This window comes from Cyclopterus lumpus, chromosome 12 (genome assembly GCF_009769545.1).
Source record: "Cyclopterus lumpus isolate fCycLum1 chromosome 12, fCycLum1.pri, whole genome shotgun sequence".
NCBI classification, from domain to species: domain Eukaryota; kingdom Metazoa; phylum Chordata; class Actinopteri; order Perciformes; family Cyclopteridae; genus Cyclopterus; species Cyclopterus lumpus.
In genome coordinates this window covers 10,245,343-10,263,074 of record NC_046977.1, presented here as the reverse complement: position 1 = coordinate 10,263,074, position 17,732 = coordinate 10,245,343, and the positions used below count along the sequence as shown (strand labels likewise).

The 17,732-nt window shown below is 41.5% G+C and overlaps 1 protein-coding gene across 5 annotated transcripts; it reads right to left on the bottom strand.

Annotated features, from left to right (window-relative positions):
* Positions 1-611: 611 nt before the first annotated feature.
* Positions 612-16,928, bottom strand: dgcr2 (DiGeorge syndrome critical region gene 2). 5 transcript variants are annotated; one of them, XM_034547099.1, is made up of 11 exons: positions 16,495-16,928; positions 10,002-10,034; positions 8,505-8,627; positions 6,175-6,261; positions 5,764-5,974; positions 5,148-5,224; positions 4,869-5,051; positions 4,569-4,772; positions 4,010-4,162; positions 3,026-3,262; positions 612-2,940 (listed from the first exon to the last, which is right to left on the bottom strand). In XM_034547099.1, the coding sequence occupies exons 1-11, from the start codon at positions 16,574-16,576 to the stop codon at positions 2,720-2,722; spliced, it is 1,611 nt and encodes a 536-aa protein (XP_034402990.1). In that variant the 5' UTR covers positions 16,577-16,928; the 3' UTR covers positions 612-2,719. The 5 variants fall into 5 exon arrangements, with proteins under 5 accessions (XP_034402990.1, XP_034402991.1, XP_034402993.1 ...); XM_034547100.1 differs by having other exon boundaries at positions 4,010-4,159; XM_034547102.1 differs by lacking the exon at positions 16,495-16,928 and adding an exon at positions 13,392-13,477.
* Between the last annotated feature and the right edge of the window lie 804 nt (positions 16,929-17,732).

Here is a 17,732-nt window from a genome sequence, read left to right as displayed (position 1 = left end):
AGCACCTAAAAGGACATCCTTCTAATTCAAATATAACTGTCCCTTCATCTGAAAGTCCTCGAGTAAAAGAGGGTAATCAAACTTAATGCTTTCATATCAATGTACTGAACATGATATCTACCTGAAATACAGTTTCCATGTTAAAATATACCGCACATTGTGCTCAAATTGCCATCAACTTGATAAAAACTCTTGCTGTGTGGCAACGCTTCCAAATGGTCTTCACATTGTTGAGTCTTCCCCAGGAGCGGACCATGGGAGTCCGTCACTACTCGGCCCGCCTGAACAAAGCCTCTTTTCTTCCGCCACAATGCTCTCCAGCCGGGTATCGCTGTCTCTGCTCTGCCCGCTGCCTCATGAGTCACTGCGAGGTGCCATATATCCGCTTTCTTTAAATTATTTGAATCTTTTGATTTCCCTGGCTTGAATTTATCCCACAACCTCCATCTCCCTGTCGATGGGGTGGGGGGGATTTCCCCGCATCCCACCTTAATCCTCTGTGACATTTGGTCGTTGCAGACGGAGGACTTTCCTGCAGGACTAAATGTCGTGATTGATAAGAATCAACAGAGTTCAGTATGATGCTGTGTTCATACCCACTGACGCAAGAGTCGTCCTTCATGGTGCAATTTATTTGGCATTTGATTAGATGTACATTTACCTCAGAAAAACACAAGCTCTCCCTGCAAATTAAGCACTTTTTAAAAAAATTTTAAAAGGCTATGAAATAAAAGACAATGAAATGTAGCATTTGTTGTATTATACATAAAACAAATCGAATCCAATAAAAAGTAGTTCTCACACCAGCACAGAAACGACAGCATAAATGCAGCTGTTGGGGTCATGGGCAGGTTTCTGATGCACACAGATGTTAAACTGTACAGACTGTCAAGCTAAACATGTTTCCATTCAAATGAAAAATCTCTCAGCATGCCAACAAATAAAAACATGCACGGCAGCTCGAAAAAAGCAGGTTGCAAAATAAAATCAAAACAACTTCAATGAAAAATAAAAATCTAAACCAGAACACCTTCTCCTATACACACACACACACACACACACACACACACCTTTTTCACAATTCATGAGATTTTGTTTCTGGGATAATCCACCTTGGATTATCAATGCCCCCCAAAATAAATACAAAAATGGGGAAGAATATGTTTTCTACAGTAAACTCAAAGTGAGTTCATTCAGACACATTTACAGCTGGTTTTCTTGAGCAGATCAAAATAGCGGCTTGAATGCTGGTGGTTGCGGGTCGACTGATTTAACTTCTTCAGGCTTTGCAAAATTCATCCTTGAGCGAGTCAAACGATTGTCGTCATAAAATGGGTCTAACAAGTGCCAAATATACAGTTTATTTTTTTTACAATAATTTTTTTTATACTGCAAACCTACTGAGAAACAAGGACGTTAACAGACCCATTAACACCAAACAGAAATAGACACAGCTGCAGTCAGTGATCTTCATCAGGAGCTGAAAACAACTGAGACAACGGATGTATTGCGTGAAGAGCCACACACAAACACATCTGAAATGAAGGGGCAGCATCCAAATGGGACATTTAACAATTTTCTTTGCAAATAAACAAACAAACCCTGATTAATTTGAGGGATGAGCGTGCAAAACACTGAGTTTTTGAATCCCTAAACATGGTTCAGTTAGCAAATACACAACTATGCTGCCAAGAGTTGATGATTAAGGAACAACAAATGGGGCCGTTTGCATGATTAACCCGTTTCATGATTGGAACAGCAATCTTAAATAAATTGATTTTCTCAAATTTGAATGACAGGATCCTGAATCTTCACATGTACACTCGAAAAAGCTTCATCGCTTACACTCGCCGATCACTGGGGAGTTCAGACTGTGTCTATCTCACGATAAAACAATCAAGATTACAACCTGCAGTCATAAATTATCATCAAAAAGAACACAATAACAAACTCAGATATTTATCAGTACCACAACATTCCTTGATACATAATGCCGTGTGTCAAGCATTACCTAATAAAAACCACTATAGCAGGAAACTAACCGTACTCTCTTGCAAGGTTAAACTTCTTAATTACAAAACTTTTGCTGCAAATACGCGCTATAAACCTGGAAGACAGCTTCATGTATCAGACTAATAAGAAAGGGAGGGGACAGTAGATTTCATGAGCGAGTAGAAATCGAGAACTGGGACATGCCGCAACGGACAGAGCTGATGAGAACATTATTGTAGCCTGGAGACCGTCGGATCAACACAGATACGTCTGCAAACAGACACACACAAGAGACATTAGCTGACTTCACTGTCCGTCTGTCATTCTTGTGCCGAAGAAACACAAGTATAACAAATTTGACCGGCACAGACCTGAAGGGGTATTTACATTAGGGCCTCTCAACCAATCGGGCCAACTCTGAGATGTTTCAAAAGCTCTGCTCAATCGATGCTAATAGTAAACATGTTTTTCCTCTGTATAGAAACAGTCCTCTCTGTTTCCAAAACAAACAAACAAACAAAAAAACACTCCAACTGCAGAAGAGTCTTTAGAAAGTTGTCATCCTCGCCCGTCAAAGAAACAGGCTTCCGTCATGTCTGTACAAACCCGAACCCTCCCTGCAGTCAGCATTTTGATGAATGACCACAGTCTGCTGCGACCTCTGCCCGCGCTGAACGCCCTCATGACCTTCCTCAACCAGCAGGTTGTGTCCGTCCGTCAAAAAGACCTATACAACGGTGCTGAGGGAGTCTACGGGCATGGAAGCGGGGGCGTGGCCATCTGTCGGGGTGTCGGGCCCCACCAGGAGGGTGCTGCTGTCTATGGAGTCCTCCCTCTCTTGAGAGGGCGGTGCCGAGTCCATCACAGGGCCAGAGGCGTTGGGAATAGCTGCCTGGAGCCCGTCTACCATGGCGTTCATCTGGCTCGGCAATATGGAAACCCCATGTCCTGCAGGTAACAAAAAGAGAGGGAATGAAGTCGAGGGCTGAACACTCTGTACCTGAGATGCATGAACAACAGGCTCCGCGCCTACCAAGGTCCACATAGAGGAGGCTGTCTGGGTTGATGGAGGCTTCGTACGGAGGAGGGGGGTCGTCAGGATGCTGGATGTCGGGGTACTTATAGGCTGCGTACGGCGGAGGAGGCTCTTGGAAATGGAAAGCTCCTCCCTCTCCATCATCAGACAGATGCAGGGGAGTGAGGCCGGTGCCGAAGGCATCCGGGCCGTAGTCAAAGCCCGGGACTCGTCTTCCGAGGTTAAAGTGGTGCACTGAGCAAAAAAGACAAACACAGGATGATGTGTGAAACAACTGCACTTAAAATACTAAATCTGCCTTTTTAAAGAAACCTTCCTTTCCAGCACCAAGAAAAAGGAGAGGATTGTATGTGACTGAATCTTTTATTAGAAATATTCTAAATAAGCAATGAATTTACAAAGAGCACGGTGCAAAGAGTGTTGGTCACCAAAGTTCACCAACAGGCCTTCAGGGGGTTAACACCACTACGGGGCTTAAGACTGCACACTTTAGTCAAATTTTGTGACTATTTAAAATATTAGACAGTAAGACTATATTTCATAACTTGGAGCAGGATATAACCATGACTAGTGCAGCCCCAGTGCATGGTAGAGGAGAAATAAATAGTTATAATAACTTTATTTACATAGCACCAAAGTGCTTTACAATAAAACATGATACAAGTTATTTAATAGTTACAACAACTACCTTCAGTTAAGAAAAATCCACAAGAAAGAAAATAAATAAATAATAAATAAAGAAATTCAGTTTGTCTTAATCCGAGCGTACCTTTATGGGAGTAGCCCATAAGACTCGACTGCACAATGTATTATTTGGTGTCATTGTTTTAAAACTATTTCACATAATTATGTTTTTCTCTTAAGGGGCCACTTTGTGACTCTTCCTTTAAAGTTATAACAGCAAAATGAATGTGTTGCATATTGATTACGTGGTGCGCCATTATTGTGTAGGTGCTCCTAAAATGTTTGCTAAATGCTCACAGTTTCCTCCAATCAAAGTTTCAATGCGTTCACGCCTCCGCTGACGGAGTCTGTGCACCATGAAGAGCAGCAGAGAGAGGATGAGGAAGGACGAGATACAACTGACGATCAGCCTCATGCCACTGGCCATCGAGTCAAACAGACTGTTTCCATCTGAGGAAAAAGAGAAAGAAAACCGACAAAATAAGAGTATCACAAGCTGTGAGCTCATTGGAGCTCCTGAGTACGAGATCAACATCTTTCATTTAAAAGATTAAACCATTTGAAAAAAAGTTATATATACGTGACGCAATGAAAACATGTTTGTACTAGAGTCGACAGAAGATGCAAACTATTTACTGATGTGACTCTTTAACTGAATTTAAAATGTAATAAATAATTTAATTTGAAAATAACATGTTGGATATCTCTTGCACAAAAAAATACCTATGGTGAAAAGAGTCTGAAAGATTGCCACATGCTGCGATAAATCAACTCCTCTAGATACTGAAGACTTGTGAGTAAACCTCCAACAATGAACACCTAATAAGATGTGTGTATTCTGTTCATGAGGCAGTACCTGGGTCCAGGCAGGTGAACTTGCAGCACTCTTTGGGATCCTTGCGGAAGTGCTGGCAGCCCTGCGGACGCTCGCACAACGCAGCCACACACATCTCAGGCTCGCCGTCATGACACGTGCAGCTCAGACACGGGTCGTCCCCCTTGGGGGTGAAGTAGTAGCCCTCGTTGACAACGTTGTCTTTTATGTCCACACATGTTTGTTCTGTCGGGGGTGGAAAAAGATATTATCCAAAATTAACATTACATGACAAAACATATTCTCTACTTTTCTGATGGAGAAGGCAACATGCGCACATACTCCTCTTGCAGAGAAAGGGGAACTTCTTGTAGCAGTTCTCAGCATGCCAGCTGTGCAGGCCTCGTTCATTCATGCTTTTGATCTGAAAGCGCTGCAGCTGGGCACAAAAGACATTGTCCTGGATGGGAGACGCCTCCCCAAAGTTAGTCAGACCCTCAGGGGGCAGAAACACCTGCATGGACCCTGTTGAGGAAGAAACTATTTTAAGCATCACAAAAATCATGTTACGGAACAGTAGTTGGCTTTCTATTATATAAAAAGAGCATAAAAAGCACGTACCCTTATATGCGACCTCCCAGCGGCCCTCCAGAGAGTGGTTCTGATTGGTTATCACATACTGGTAGCCCACCCAAAACCTTAAAAAAAAGAAGAAGAACTACAATGTTTAAATGTACTTAATCAAATGGTCCACTTCAGGGTTTCTGCATCAACCAGTGTTGACCCCTTATATGGCCACTAGATGGCCTGCAACCAATGACGGAGCACTGTCACCCACCTCTGCTGAAACACACTGTCTATTTGTCCTGTATTGTACTAAAATAAAAGATTAACGAGGGCAATGTATGATTTCAATATGTCAGAAAACTTAAAAGGTTTAAATCTCGAGACTTCAGTGAATTAATGTATTTATAATTAATGTATTCATGCGTGTTCAGTCAGTTACGTTCCGCGTCCAACAGAAAAGACAAAAGGAAGAGCAGCAGTAGAACAGACTTTTGTCTGTATTTGTCTTCGTACAGAAATTGTAAACTACACATGAACTGAAGTCAAAACTATTAACTGGTAAATTACTGTAGAAACTCAAAACTAATAATACCCGCTAAGTGAAGCTCTTGTAACAACCTACAATCAAAAGCTCTGGCCGATACATTTTAATGACACAGTAAAGACTCACTTGCACTGGTCTCTGCGCTCACAGACTTTGTCATCGAAATCCACCTCGATCTTCAGTATGAACTGCAGCTCCTCATTGGTAACAAAAGTAGCCAATGAGCCGTTGACTTTCTGACACGTGTCGACAGCCTGCCAATAGTTCTCGTTCCTCAGGTACACTTTGTAACAGCTGGACGTCTTCTCGTAGTGGTGCCACCCACTGGGGCATTTCTCTATGGACGAGGAAAAAATAAGCGTTAACACAGCGGTTGAGAAAACGCAGCGCACACATGATCAGAAGTGGTTCGCCAAGACATTTCACATGGGTGATAAACAAACAATATCAGAGTGCTTTCTAATATGCCTGTATGGCAGATTCCACAACAACATGATCAATGACAATTATCAGGGGAGAGTGACGTGAGATGCTCACTGTTGAAGCGCACAGGCTGAGCCACACCGATGACATCTTCGACCTGGTCGTATCCGTTGCCAAAACGAAACCGCTCCTCCTTTATAGCTGCAAAGAAATGACTCATGTTCAACACGTGTGGACAAGGTTTTAAACACTTTATTTGTGGAAGAAAAAGAACACCTTTTAAGTGCACAAATGGAGTTCATGTTGTGCAACCTGTTAAAGGCCTGTGATGTAATGAACAAGGCATTTCATTGGTCCAACAGCCTGACAGATAAACAGATACACACAGTGCTACTTGCTTCTGCACCAACTCTGGTACATTCGGTCATATCATGTGAGCTAAGGCCTTCTTTGTGTAAAAAAAAATATACAAGTTCATATAGTTATAAATGTCCACAGAGTGTAGAGACTAATTCTCGTAATTTTAAAAGTATACTTCTCTTTTCTAGCTTTTTAGTTAGTGCTTCTGATCAGCATCTCCTCTTTATTTCTTTAGAAAAATACAAAATACCAGAAGTTAATACTGATTTGAGGAAGATAAAAGCGGAAGCAAAATCTTACTGTATTAACATTAAAACAGTGCAGATTGTATTCTCTAGGAAGTATCATTGAGAGCTCACAGTGAATCGAATCTAAAATCCCAGCATTGTATTCATAAAGCCGATCTATACCTTTCTCTCAGGAGACTGAGGTTTGACTGACGTCAGGATAAATCTCCAATTATTGTAACTAGTCCTGTTATTTATGCAAGAAAATGTGTTAAGAAAAGAGTCTTTTTAGAAATGACAAAACTTCCCTAGTTTATCTCAGTTTACGGGATTGAATACTCAACAGGAAGACCAGCTGCACAATAAAAGAGAAACTTAGACATTTTTACAGTGAAACAAAACGTCAACAGAAGCAGGCTATCACCTATTATTACTCATGTGCTGAAAACTAATCAATCATTACGTGTGATTTTTCAGCACCGTTTCACCAAATTACTAAAATAAACTCAGCGTTCCCTTGATTCAATGAAATGATATTAGTTGACAGGACAGACAAAAAGCACTTTGTTCTGACTTTATTCCGCTTTGAGGAAGAAAGAGTAACTCCGCCTCCTAAATTAAGACTAACTGTTGACATTTTGAGAATCTATCAAAATGTTAATCTTATAATGTCTTATTATTTCTATTTTACTTTCTCCATCAGTAGACAATACTATTGAATACAACTGGTCTTTTGTTTGCAGCCTCGCTTACGTCTGTCTGTGCTTGTTGCCAACTGGATATCGACACAATACCTTTTTCCATTTAACCTGCATTGAAGTTATACAGGTCAACAGTTTACGCTGGTATTTGTCTGTGTGAGGGATTGCTCCACCTCCACATGTTATTCAACAAAGAGCTAATCCCAAACAAGAACATTGATTTCCATGTGTGCTGTTGATTTAGCAGACAATAAGCCCTCACTGAGAGCGTTTGGCTTTTTCTTGCCTTCCTCTATGAAACCAGCCACTCAGCACAACATTTCAATATCTGAACAGACAGAATATACTGGATATGCATTTTTTTTACCTTTCATGGGTGGATAAACAAAGAAAACGAAAAAACAAGTTGATCAATTCCTGCTTTTATTGCATATTTGATAGATGTGTTTTTACTGAGGAATTAATAGAGACTTGTGTTTAAAACTCCCCCAGTTTACATGTTGTTCCAGGGCTACAGCGGCAACCTAAAGGCATACTGCTGTGTGGCGGTCACATACTGGACTCAATCCTCAGTAATTCCTATTATGCGGTCAGAGATCTACGGATAAGGTCTCTCTGGATTTAAGAGGGGGAAACAATGGGATTTTGGTCAAAGGCTTAGCACTGCAACATCCATGCAGCGTTGAAGAGATCAACGAGCAGTAAACAAAAACACAGACACATGTGCAGCCACTCAAGAGTTCAACTCTGCCTGCCCCTGCCATCTGATGTGGTCAGTCCAGATCTGCGAGTCTTGATTTTAGAATCCCTGTGGTGGATAAGGACTTATTTTTTTACCAGCAGACTTAAAACGTCCTCTCTGCTTGATAAAAGGAGCTAGGTTGAAATGTGTCGAGAGGAGGAGGGGGGGGGGGGGGGGGGGGGGGGCATTCGCTCCCACACTACAGGCTACTTCTGCCCATATGTGGTCCACATGCATCACTGAACATCTCTGGTGTAGTGCATCCTTCACACCTGTATTTAGAGCCTCCCACTGTGATCTGAACATCACAGTGGGAAAAGGTCCCGGTTGTTACTACTCTTTCCACAAATCAATCATGTTATGGGTGTTGGGTAACAGAGTGGGTGTAAATGGGCTCAGGGGAGCTATACTCACGGGGACAGTCCATCTCGTCACTCTTGTCCTCGCATGCTGTCCAGCCGTCACACTGCCAGGACATCGGGATACACTGCATCTTCCCACTGCGGCAGGCAAACTGCCCAGGGCTGCAGCGTTGCTCTGAAATACAACGAGAGGAGTTCCTGTGGTCAAACCGGCATGTGACTGAGCCTTTTCCAAACAAGAGAAAACCATTTCAAGTTAGCGTCCAGCAGAAGACTGAACGAGGCCACGCTTTTAATGGCAGTTGATCAAATCTGAGATCTTACATGGTGATGGGGTGAATTTGGGGGGGTGTAGCACACACAAACCGATTTTCAATGATCTTCCTTCTAGCAACTGGGTGCAAACTGACCACTGCACCGGTGGGATGAACTTTGGGCCAAAGCGTTTTCCCCCAGCTGTAAACAACAGGTGTTCTCCTCAAAAAGCCTGACTTTTTCAACTGAGGTGCTTTGGTTATTCGCAGAAGTAAAAATGGCGGCCCAAGCTACTTGCTCTGGAAGGACAGACCGGACAGTCTTGTTAGGTTCATGAGGTTAAATACATTTTTGTATTTGTATTTCATTGTTTGTGTTGTTATTCAGCACTTCACCTTCTGTTTGTCTTTGTGGTATTTGTCCCACCTCTCCTTTACTGTGATTGGACGGCTGGGTAAAAAGTGACAGTGACTTTTCACCCAAAGTTGAGTTTCTTAAGACTCTGGGCGACCAAAAGAAGAAGAAAAAGAAAAACGGCAACGAGCAGCGCAGAATAGACGCGCAAAACCATGTCGCGCTAATAGCGTTTGTAGCATATCGAAAATGCTAAAATGCCGTGTGATCCCATTGCAAAGAAAAGAGAAAAGAACGCTGGCCTCAGGAAAAAAACGCTTCGGTGGACAATGCACCTAAATCAGCAGTACATTCACACCCACTTCCTGTCAGCACGACAGCCCACTCACCGATGCAATATACTGAGAGAGCAAAGGAGGAAATAAAAGTGTAAAACTTAGAAAGGGGATGCTGGCAAAGAAACCATCGCCACATGTTCATACTGGTCCAGAGAAGCAGACCATTGAAAAAAAAACAGGAAGACTTTTTTTAAGCATGTGCTCAAGTTACAATTAATAGGGCAAACGGAAAGATGTCACCTTGGACCTGCAGCAGACACACTAAATGTCTTTATGTTCGTTTGTTATGCCCTTCAGCGGGGGAGTGGGTCTTCATTATGTGCGGTTAAAAGTTGCCTTCCTCGAGTGATGAAATAACTGCTCTGTCGATAAGTAGACTCAAATGGGTCCCAACAATGTTATTGACCTTATGCGAGAAACTTCAACTGGCGCTCTCGTTTTCAATGAAGTAAAAACATTAACTGTATTAGCTGCTTAGAAAATAATATTTAATATATAAGTGGATTCAGGCGTCATTTTTTGAAGGGAGGTTTCTTATTACAATCTGAAAATATCCAAGGGATCAGACAGCCACTACACTAAAAGATATACTGCGTGCTTACCTGACAATAATCTTGCCAGAGCTAGCCGCGGACCTGAAACAAACAGAAACAATAGAGTGACTCTCTGTGTGTTTATGGGACAATATTCATCCCGTTTGTGCTGCTCACCATGTTGTCTATAAGGGTATCTATTATTCATACTGTCAACGATCCTCTGGCACGTCTTAGTGCTCTGTAATTTCCCCAGTTGCTTGCCCATTAGAGGGCATTTTATACCGTCTGTTCTTGGATACAGGTGGTTATGTTTACCTACGAAGATCGACCGCCCACTTGGGTGACAAACACGGAAAGACTATTTTTGCTTAGAAAAAAGGACTTGGAGCCATTTCAAGTGACTATTGTTTCATCTGTGACCAGCGCCGGTGACATTACCCTACACAGACCAGACGGTCAGCTCTGACACTCGGCTTTAACACAGTGATCAAAACCAGCTTCATTTGTACAAGAGTTCTGACCGCTGCACAAATTATTGATGAACCTGACATTTAAAAAACTAAACAAATATGAGCATCTGGCAATGTCCCACGAAGGATTGATTTACAACACAGATGTAAATAACGGTTTGCCCACAATCATAGTGCGACCTCACCAATAGCTTTAAGAAACTAATAATTCAACTGCAGCTTCTCCCTGGTTCAAATACAACCTAACAAGACAAACTGTTCAGACCTTCAGATACCATGACAAATCATATTTTTCAAAAACAGGATTCTCACATTACACCAGATGTAACCTTGTTATTTCACTTTAAATACAAAGGGCACAGGCCTTGCCTTATCAGGTCGTATTGACCTACATTTTGCACAACATCCTGCCTACTGTATGGCTCAGACACAGCGAAATGGAACAACATTTATAAAAAATGATTTCAAAGGTATTTGGTTTTTACATGCATGACATGTAGACCAGTTATTTTGTGAGCGTCCCGTCTTTTAAAAAGTCAATCAATGGTGGTATTTGAAGGCTTCAACCATTTCCCCATCGGACTATGTTTAAAGAGGTGCATGAGGCCGTGCTTCTATCAGCTATAAACGATAAGAAAAAAAACTGAAGGTCAGGGTTGAAAAAAGTCAACATATCCTGAAAAGCCGACCGTAATGCAGAATTGCAGATCGCCTTCGCTCTGCCTAAAAGGTGTCTCACGCAGCAGACTTAGTTAATGCTAAGTGGATTGAGACGCATTACAGACCCGTCTCCGTCTCCAGGGACTGAATGCATCATCATTGATCCCATCAAGCCCGAGTATGTCAAATTGATGGATAACATAAGTGACCACGTGTCCCAAATGTGATGGTAATAATTAATGCATATAGAATGATAGACCAGGTAAAAAGAGCTATTGGCTTTCAGTCGATAGTCAATCTGATTTTAAAAGCCTTGCTAGATAACATCATTATGGGAATATATATTTAATATGAAACTCACACTGTACGAGGCTGCAGGGTGACGTTACAAAGAGATTCAAAGACTTTTATAGTCTACATATTTTTTCAATATTGTAATAAGACATGTTGCTTTTCCATGTTAGCCTACTGGGAAGCTAGTGAACAAACAAAACCTAAATCCAGCTGGGGACTGTTTATCTAAAATGTAGCCAACTCTTTTTAAGCTGCATCTGCATGCGCTCACGACTAGAAAATAAGCGCCTGGCTTGTACCTTCTGCTGCCTGGGCTTGGGATGAAGACGTGCTGCCTGCACAGATCTGTATTCATTCTTTATTTTCCAATAACTGCTGCTGGGAAATTCACGAGAGTAGAATGTATTCAGATACCGGTAGACTATTCTACTTTAGGTCATCAGATGGTACATGTTGAAGGCACATCTTGGGCATCTCTCTGTACCTATAAACAGCCTGACGTCGAGGTGCACTTCCCTCGACATTAACTGAACTTCAGGGGGATTGAGTATCTGAATCTTCTGTGGTTAGCAGGTTCCTGAAAGCTCATTTTTTCCGTGTTGCTTTGTCAAGAGGGACATTTCATCAGATATTTGATGGCACACATTGGACAAGGAGGTTAATTAATTGTTTTGAGATGAGCTAGAAGATGATGGCCAGAATGTATATGTGTATTATATTAATGACTGACTCATGACAAATGGAGCCATTCTGAAGGTGGGCATGCAGGGCATAAAACAACTCTTCCTTTCACAAGCTTTGGATTTTGTCATTTCAAGTCTTCAAACACTGACAACCTCAAGACCAGTGAACCTCTGCATCTCTTACATAACCAACAGGAAGATACAATAAAGCCTGTGAGACTACCCCAACTCAGTCCCACTGAAGAATAACGGAACAGTGAACTGGCCTTGTGTGCACACTGCATCATCTACAGCCACTGATGATTCACATCAACACTGAGGCTCACTGTTAGAAGCAGTGAGTGGGTACCAACATTCATTTATTTATTTCTTTATACCACCTTACATGTAAAAGCAATATATTTTCTTCATACCGCGTGATGAACGCACTCCAGGTCAAATTCCTTCAAAAACAGAGCTGTTTGCTTTGCAAATGATTAGATGGGCAGCCTACGTAACAAAAGCAATTTGGGGGAAATGAATGTGTGTTGCATTGAAAAGGCATGACCCTTTTATTCAGAACCAATATGACAACGTCAACACTTAAAATGGTAAACAGAGTTGCTCTTGAAAACAGAGCTGTAGCACTGAGTTTTACCATTTACACAGGAGAACGTGTAATGACTGATTGTTGCTAAAGTCACAGGGATAGAAAGGAAGATCTTTACAAACCTAGAGCATAAAATAACCTAAATCCATCTGCAGGCCGCTTGTGGGATTTAGAGACAGTCTCTTGGCTTTCTGACGTGTGAATGAAATCTCTCTTCCCTGTGACACTTCCCTGTGTCAGTTTCCACCTCTAAAATGCTCATGTCCTCCACGTACACTTTCAACAGCTCCACAATATAGGACAGCAACATAAGCAAGATGCGTCAGGTACCAAAAACAACACATTTAACAATTTCCTTATTTGTGGATCCCATTTCAATCCAACATCCGACTCAAGGATTATGTGTATGTAGTAACTATGCATTAGTGGCTTTTCATTGAGCCAATGAACACCTCTTTGCTGTTGTACATTATCTGTAACCAACTGCTTACTGTCCTTAACAAAATCACTGCTTCCAGTAAGTTGGAAAATACAGATATGAATGGACCGTGGGACTTTAGAAAGACAAACATATCCAAGGTTTAAAACTAGATATTGTATAGCACTCTGTAACAAAGATGATTTTAAGAACACCTATGAATTCACTAATTAGTGGAACACTTATCTAGCTTGATATTTGGCCACGAATAATAGTGTCCCTTACCCTCACATCAAAGTCAATTTCAAACCTTCACTTAAAAATGATTTTAAAAAGATGTACCTCACTGTGGCTGTAATTCAAGTCTTCTCCATTCGACTCACTGCGAGCTAACTATGAACCGCAACTGTAGTCCTCGTCAGTGAGCGTTGACGAATGACGTGTGTCAAAAGTGAAACTACAGCCAACTGTTATGTGTTGAACAGATAGTGATAAACCAGCTGCCAGTAACGCAGACGGTTCATTCAGCCCCACAGATGACAAACAAAGTTGGACTGGTTGCTCAAGTGTCAGAGTCTTGGGAATATTCATCCCCAGCGAGACTCTGCGAACTTGGTCCGTTTCTTCTGAATTGCTTCGAGCTCGCAATAGACTGTGTAGTTCAGTCTAACTCAGATTTAGTGAGCAGTCTCACGTTCAAACCAGCAGCTTGTAGGTATGCGTTTTGCAATTGATACTAAGCAAAACTCACAAAACTAAGCTGAACTGGATACAGCGTCGGAGGCGGCGCCACATGCAGATGAAAGTTATTTAACCGAACCTGAAGCAAAAATAGTTTGACATGAAAATGTTATTATTGTAACCGGAAAAAGTATAAAATGACCCAGCTCTGCTTCTAATTGGGCTTATTCACATGAACAGAGGAAGGACAATAACACTGGATTCAACTATTACTGCATTTTACAACTTTTAGGACCTTGTGTTTTTAATAAGAGCTGTTAAAGTGTTCATACTGGGGAATTGTGTTGATCCGCTGAGTTACAGATGTTTTCCCCAAACAATTTTTGGGCCCAAAGGCATTCGGCCACCATGTAAAATTTGCTTCCAAGCCTGGTGCTCTTCCTGCGGGCTTTGTTGGAAAACACAGGGGGAAATGGTCACATTAATCAGGTGGACAATTTACTCATGATCACATGGTCACATTAATCAGGTGGACAATTTACTCATGATTACATGCTTTGCATGTCTCGGTAGTGTGGGAGCAAACTAAAGCATCCACAGGACATGCACATGCTAACCACCAAGCTGTGCAAATGATCATATCTATTTTTTTCGTTACGTTTATCACACAGGTTCGCAATGTTGTGCATAGTATGTAAAACATACATGCATGCGCAACACACAAAGACACATTTGCATGTGAAAGTTACTCGGATGCTAAAAGTGATTCTAATCATAATTAAAATGAACAGCACCTCCAACGAGTTGTATTCTCCTTCGGATAGAAAGGATGTAAAGCCCAACTACATTAAAATTGTTGACATTTTAATGTTGCCTGGCTCACTGGCATATATCCAGACAGCTAACCAAAGAGCCATTTAATTTTACGATGCATGTACCTTCGCTAATCAGCAGCAGTGATGCTCTCAGATTCCTAAAGACGCTGTGAGATGGCTCAAGCTACCTGTGTGACAGGAAAAGTGTTTCATGCTCACACCAGCTCAAACTTTTGTAATGGAATTATGTTCCAGCAAACTGGATTATTCCTAAATCCAAGTCATGTGGGCATCGAGCTTTAGGAAGCATGCACTTGATGAGCACCAGCACGCTGTACAAAAACACACCCTCTGTGACAACACCGGTGCCAAATACGATAAAACAGTTCGACCCCCCTGTGGAAGGCTTGGCATAAAGGCCACACTACACAATATCCACCAAACCACTAAGAGGGGTTTCAAACAGAGGAAAATATTATTTTCAATAACATTAAACCAAAGGCTAATATATGGACGAAGACAAGCTTCACTTTTCCCTCAAGTTATTTTAAACAAAAAGATGTGTTCACTTAGAATAAATACTGAAGTCCATTTTGACAAGATTGATAATTACAGTTTATTACACTCTATAATTGAGATCAGATCAACTTCCTATCTACCCAAGAACCAAACACAAATTAACTTAAAGAAGTATGCAGGGTTGCTTGCATTGTGTTTTCCGGCCACTCCTTTTTATCAAGCAAAACAATAATGTGTTTATTCACGACTTGATCTGATAACAGTCTCCCAGAGCAGGCTGAACCATTATAAACAATCATTCCTGCCTATATCTATTCAGATTTTCAACAGGTAATCTAGGATAATGGCCATGGCCCATGGGTGTTGTGCAATATGTGGCAGTTGTCAGAAGGTGTGTAGCCTGTTACATGGAAGCTATGTGTTGCTGTATGATTGTATCTTATGTGGAAGTCCTGAAAGAAAGAAAAAAAGATTTCCCTATGCAGACAATAAAACTATATTGTATTGTTTCTTAAATTCTCAAACATTTTGTCAGGATCATAAGATCAGGCCGACAGGAAACCACAAGATGCTTTTATGATAACTTATTGTAAGTCGCCTTGGATAAAAGCATCAGCTAAATGAAATGTTCTTGCTGCTTAAAGGAATCCAGGAAAGGCATTGTTTGCAATCAACGCCCATGTTCAGGCTTTCAATTGAGACAAATGAATTGAAAACATTTTGTTTGATCAAGTTTGATATTTAAAAACTGCCATTTTGTGACTTGAACAGGTACACTATGTATTTGCTTATTAGGGATTTTGTATGTTTTTAATAAATCAGATTGGGTCTGCAGTTCGCATTGAACACAAACAACAAAAATCATCTTCAGGGAAGTGTCATAACGGTTACATTACTGTGTTGTTTAACACTCGGCTGTTTGAGTGTGTCGATGAGGCTGCTTTTGTGATGCAGGAGCATGAATCATTTCAAATACACCGTACAGCTGCACGTCTAAGCGGACACACATTTAGGTTAAATTGCCTGTGAAGATATCCACCTTTTAAAACAGGAGTGAAGTTAAATCTTTATAACACAATTTCTCAATACAGCTGTATTATTAAGTGTCAAAATATCTCACGAAAGAGAAGCATTTAAAACATATATAATGTGGTTATGTTGGCTGTATAAATCTTGAAGTGTTTTGTCGTTTAAGGATTGCACAAGAGGTTTTTAATTTGCCCACTTTTTAAATGTCTTTTTACTGCTACAGATGCGACTGCAAGGCGGTCCTCCACACTGTCCCACAGTCGCACGGCAGCGGTTTAAAAAACTACCAGAGTCCCCGGTTTGTCCAGCAGGCCTTTCCGCCTGACCCGCCGCTTTCTGCTGTAATCTCTGTTTCTCTCTTCCATGCCGAGCCCTCGGGAATAAAACTCGGATATATTTACCTGTCGGCGGTGGGTCCGTTAACGAGAGGACGAAGAGGAGAGAGAAGATGACGAAACTGCTGCTGTCAGCCTTTGGCAACATTTATCCTCCATTCATAGTAACTCCTCTATCCAGAAATTTTACAAAATATACCGAGGATGTGCACCGCCGCCACCGCCCTCGCCGGAGTTAAAACGTCAAACTCTGAACACAGTGCACAACCATGTTATGCCCTCAAAGTGGCAGCTGATAGAGAACAAGCAGCGTCTATAAAGCATAGTCGCACCGCACAGCGACACAGATTGTGGTTAATCTCGCCGAGCAGCTAACGTCAGCTAGCTAACTGGCGTCAACGTCCGTCCGTCGGTCTGTCCTCTCCTGCATGGAGCGCCGCTGATCCAAGATGGCCGCGCCCCATCACAACAATCCCAAACATTAGACAGACTGTCAGCTGGAGGAGCCGTCGGGGGGCGGAGTTAAGGCGCTTTTACCCAGAGTGACAGCGTGTGCGCGTGTGTGCGTGTACACGTCGAGATTATTATGAGATGAATCCGACCTATAACATTATCAGTGAGCGGATGGCATCGACACACGCTGAAGAATGGCGCAGTTTATCATCCAGCACAATGCGAACTGCTGGCACGCAGGGCTGTTTATTTTATGTTTGTTACGCATGTTAGACGTTAATGAAGTGTGATTGTTCCAATTATTATATATCAACATAGTTTACCTCCATTTTGTTAAACTCTTCTCATCCATTCAATTTAGTTAAGCAGATATTTATCCTATTTTAAATGGGATTTGCATTTCTCATTTGGGAAACATTTGTACTAAAATTGCATAAATATGCATTTCTACCCTGAATGTTAATATATAATTTGCTTTATTTCATGGTCTTGCTTCTCTTCCTGGCGCAGTCCAACCTATTTGACCTTGTGAGATAACTCATGGGTCAAACTCCCAAGACAGCAATTATCATAACAAAAGTGAGTCCGTGACTTTGAGGGAATTTTATGCCTTACTTTTGTTATCATATAAAATGTCTTAACACCTGTTCCCGGTTTGAAGTACAGCACATTGCACACATGATGAGGTATGTTCAGAACCAGGATCCTACAATCAACGGCAATGTACATAAACGTAATGGGAGTATGGTTTTAACTGCTTTTGTGACAGGGTCCAAATTAAAGTGGGCACATTAACTTTGACACTGGACTAAAGACCATAGGTTTGTGTAAGTATAATGTCCACAACTGAG

Coding starts and splice junctions, on each gene's coding strand:
- dgcr2 (XM_034547099.1), bottom strand. CDS start 16,576: ATGTTGCCAAAGGCTGACAGCAGCAGTTTCGTCATCTTCTCTCTCCTC. Junction 6,262..8,504: donor TGACGAGATGGACTGTCCCC/GTGAGTATAGCT, acceptor ATTTCTTTGCAG/CTATAAAGGAGGAGCGGTTT. Junction 3,263..4,009: donor AACTTTGATTGGAGGAAACT/GTGAGCATTTAG, acceptor TTTTTTGCTCAG/TGCACCACTTTAACCTCGGA.